Here is a 916-nt window from a genome sequence, read left to right as displayed (position 1 = left end):
GAATCCTTCAGTTTCCATGGAAGATCTTTGGCAAGTGCCTGTAGAAAGAAAAAAAAAAGGACAAAACATTATTTACCTTATTACTACATGCTTATATCCAATTAGTATTGTTCTTAAAAAAAATCACACCTGTCTCATCTCCTCAAGACTTATGACACCATTTCTATCTACATCAATCGCATCAAATTGATCTCTGAGGTCAGAAATCTCTGCCTCGTCAAGAGTGCTAGCCAGAGCCTGCCAGAAGAAGGAGATTCAAAACATTAGAAACATGTCCTGACCTCTTTTTTTATTCTTTCTTCATCCAACAACTTCCACAGTTAGCTTACTCTTAACGCAAATTGCTTTAGACGGCTGTATCTAACAAACTGGCGTAAGTTGTTCAGAACTGAAATGTCAACAGGGATATCAGTGGCATTGCCCCCTTCTCTAACCCATGCATGTGCTACAGAGGCAAGAGAAAACAGAAAGAAAAAAAAAAACATTAGTCTAAGATTCAGGTGCCAATGATGAAATCACCAACTAGTATCTAGAAAACAAGAACTGCATACATAGGGCTTGTGCAGCAGTTAGCCGTGCTCGTGGGTCTTTCACAAGTAACTTTTTAATAAAATCTTTCGCGCTGTCGCTTATAGTTGACCATGGTTTGCGACGGAAGTCAGGTTTGTTTCTTAAAACCTATTAGACGTAGTCAAAGATTAGTAAGAAGTCAGAAAGGTATAAGAGAGAGAAGGTGTATGTATACATAGAAATTTTTACTGAAAGAAGTTATAAACTACACCTCCTTAAATATACCGTCTTCTGTCCTATCCCAAAAAGGGCGCCTCCCACAAAGTAATATATACGTAATAACACCAATGCTCCAGACATCTGATTCAGGGCCTGATCTGCGCTTGAGTACTTCGGGAGCAACATA

The 916-nt window shown here is 38.8% G+C and overlaps 1 protein-coding gene across 1 annotated transcript; it reads right to left on the bottom strand.

Annotated features, from left to right (window-relative positions):
- Positions 1-5: 5 nt before the first annotated feature.
- On the bottom strand, positions 6-913 carry LOC109131716 (calcium-dependent protein kinase 28-like; the record flags this gene model as incomplete). Its single annotated transcript, XM_019242891.1, has 5 exons — positions 6-38; positions 130-237; positions 330-445; positions 552-678; positions 782-913. Coding segments are annotated over 5 exons (516 nt in total), but the record flags the coding sequence as incomplete, so codon positions are not given.
- Between the last annotated feature and the right edge of the window lie 3 nt (positions 914-916).

Source organism: Camelina sativa, unplaced genomic scaffold (genome assembly GCF_000633955.1).
Source record: "Camelina sativa cultivar DH55 unplaced genomic scaffold, Cs unpScaffold03038, whole genome shotgun sequence".
Classification (NCBI taxonomy): Eukaryota; Viridiplantae; Streptophyta; class Magnoliopsida; order Brassicales; family Brassicaceae; genus Camelina; species Camelina sativa.
This window is presented reverse-complemented; position numbering and strand designations above follow the sequence as displayed.